Genomic DNA, 2,430 nt, shown 5'->3' on the forward strand with positions numbered 1-2,430 from the left:
TTGTCGATGGTATATTAACTTTACCTACTATCAGTTCTTAATTACTGATTACTGGTTGCCCAAAGATGCTTAAAAATGATGTAGTAAAATCGCTGCAGTCTGTCGCAGTAAAGTCATCGATCGTAGTCCAGATAAACAGGTCGATACCCACAAATGAACCACCCAATTTCATCATTGATTCTTCGTTCATCTTCTTATAAGTTTTGTCAAGATTCTAGGAGCAGACCAACTTATGGAAAATCGATCAAAACAAACAGAAGTTAATGAAAATCGGTTATTACTGTTAAGTAATATCACCCAAGGTAGAAGCTTTTGATACAAAGTTCAGATTGGATTCAAAAAAACTAACAGATCGGATAGATACCGAAAAAACTAGATAGACTTCAATCGAACAAACCCATTAAGCCCGTCTCCTCCTCAGATGACTCCTCGGGTTCTTCCTTCTTCTGCTCCTTTTCAGCCGCTGCTGGTGCTGATGAATCTGCAGCCACAGAAGAAGCCGGGGCCATTGCAGCTTCAAATTTGCTTGGGTCCTGCCATTGATGATCATGGTCTCACACTTATTATTTGAAGAATAGATCATTTCACCTAAAACTCAAAGTTGTACTTAAAGAAGTGAAAGAAAGAATGTTGAACCTTCAAGAATTCCTTCACTTTTTCAGCCTGTCTGAAAGAGTACTCGGTGGCAACAGCCAGAGATAGCAAGTTCTTGTAGCCATTGATAAGGAAATGTGGTGCTGCAGCTAAAGTAGGGTAATGAATGGCCAATGAAAATGCAGCAATCTCAGAAAGGCCCACAGCGAATTTTTCAGCCAGATCGTCTTCTGTGATGTTAAGCACTTCTGGACTGAACACGGATCCGTTCTCGAAAACCGATTGGACAATAAGGCCATACGAGAAGGGTTTTATTTTTAGTTTACTGAGAAGGGCAGCCTCCGAAGAACCGACTTTGTCACCCTTCTTAATGAGTTCCACTGGGGTTAGAATTTCGACGGTTCCTTTGTTAATCTTTGTAGGGATGTTGAGCACCTATTAGCAATTAATTCAGCAAGAAAACCCATGTTTTAGATCATCAAAACAAAAGAAACTGGTTAGACATAGTCCAGTAGGTTTTCGAAACATTCGTTTTCTATAACCTGGAAAAAGGAAGTTTGCGAAGGATCCAAGCCCGTGTTTCCAGGAGGTACGATAACGTCGATTGGTGCAATAAGACCGACACGCGCTGGTGCTGCAATCTGTCAAATGCCAAGTGCTTTACAAACTTGTAGAACTCAAAAACTTTCATATATTGTAGCACCTATATGTCCATTAAGTCCTAAAAAGTCTATTAAGACATTTAGATATCTCTTTTGTCTTACCTTGTACTTAGCAACAACATCACTGACTTCCTTAAGATCTCCTTTAGTAAAAATCAATCCCACATTTCCCTGATTTCCAAGGCAAACCATCAACCAAACTTTCAAGAAATACAAAAACACATCCATGGAGTTATATGTAATAAAAGAAATAGTGATCAGAAGATATGATACCACAATAAGAGGAATAAGGTTGAGCATATTGGTGTTGCCAGTCCTCTCAGCATAGAGCCTAATAGTTCTCTTCATCATGGTGTTCTTACCCATTAAGACAATAGAATCACCTCTGAGCCCTTGCCTTATGTTTTGTAGCTGGTTCGAACCCACGTTGTCAGCACCAACGATGAGTATCTGGGTGTAATGATCAAGAAGCTTGCTCAGCCTGGCGTCGTAGTTGGTCTTCTTCTGCATTTTGGACAACTTCACTGCCATCTTAATTGGTGTTTAATTTCTCAAGAACCCTAATTAAAAATCCAAGAGATCAATGGTGTGCATGAAGGTGGTTTTATAAGTGATTCAGTTATTGATATGGAGAGATACGTGGTTGAGTGGTTGGACCGGGTTTCATTCTTTTCCGTTCTTCTTCCTATTTTTGAGTGCACAATTAGAATACAATAAAAAGAGGGCTTAAAATGTTATTCATAGTTGAAATTATGGTAAAAAAGGAGTAATCATATGACAAATTTTTAATCACAAAAATCAATTACGATTTCTTGAAGTTTTCAATTTCTTGAAGTTTTCAATTGATGAGATTTACATCTTTGGTACATTTGATTTTATAAATCTTGTGAAATGATATATTTGTGGGTTTTGGACATTTTGATAAATAAATCATAAGAATATGTTTGTTTTATGATTTAAGGTCTATCTTTGACGTTAATGCAGTTTCATTGTATTTGGTTTTATAAACCGTTTGGAAAATGTACCATGTTGTGTTATGAGGCATTTTGAAAATATAAAAGGTATGATTTCATTTGAAAAATGATTTGTATCAACCAAGATGGGATTTTTTTAGTCGATCCTACTTTTGGAAGCATGTGTTTGCATAAACGTTGGTTAAAGGCGTTTTTATCAC

General features: G+C 37.2%; 1 protein-coding gene across 1 annotated transcript; it reads right to left on the bottom strand.

The window, feature by feature from the left end:
* Positions 1 to 383: 383 nt before the first annotated feature.
* LOC112507698 (60S acidic ribosomal protein P0-like) lies at positions 384 to 1,787 on the bottom strand. Its single transcript, XM_025112363.1, has 5 exons — positions 1,530 to 1,787; positions 1,359 to 1,427; positions 1,137 to 1,235; positions 637 to 1,029; positions 384 to 533 (listed from the first exon to the last, which is right to left on the bottom strand). Exons 1-5 carry the CDS (start codon positions 1,785 to 1,787, stop codon positions 384 to 386), a joined length of 969 nt encoding a protein of 322 aa, XP_024968131.1.
* Positions 1,788 to 2,430: the final 643 nt, after the last annotated feature.

The sequence above is a fragment of the Cynara cardunculus genome, assembly GCF_001531365.2.
Source record: "Cynara cardunculus var. scolymus isolate 2C chromosome LG 2, CcrdV1, whole genome shotgun sequence".
NCBI lineage: Eukaryota > Viridiplantae > Streptophyta > Magnoliopsida > Asterales > Asteraceae > Cynara > Cynara cardunculus.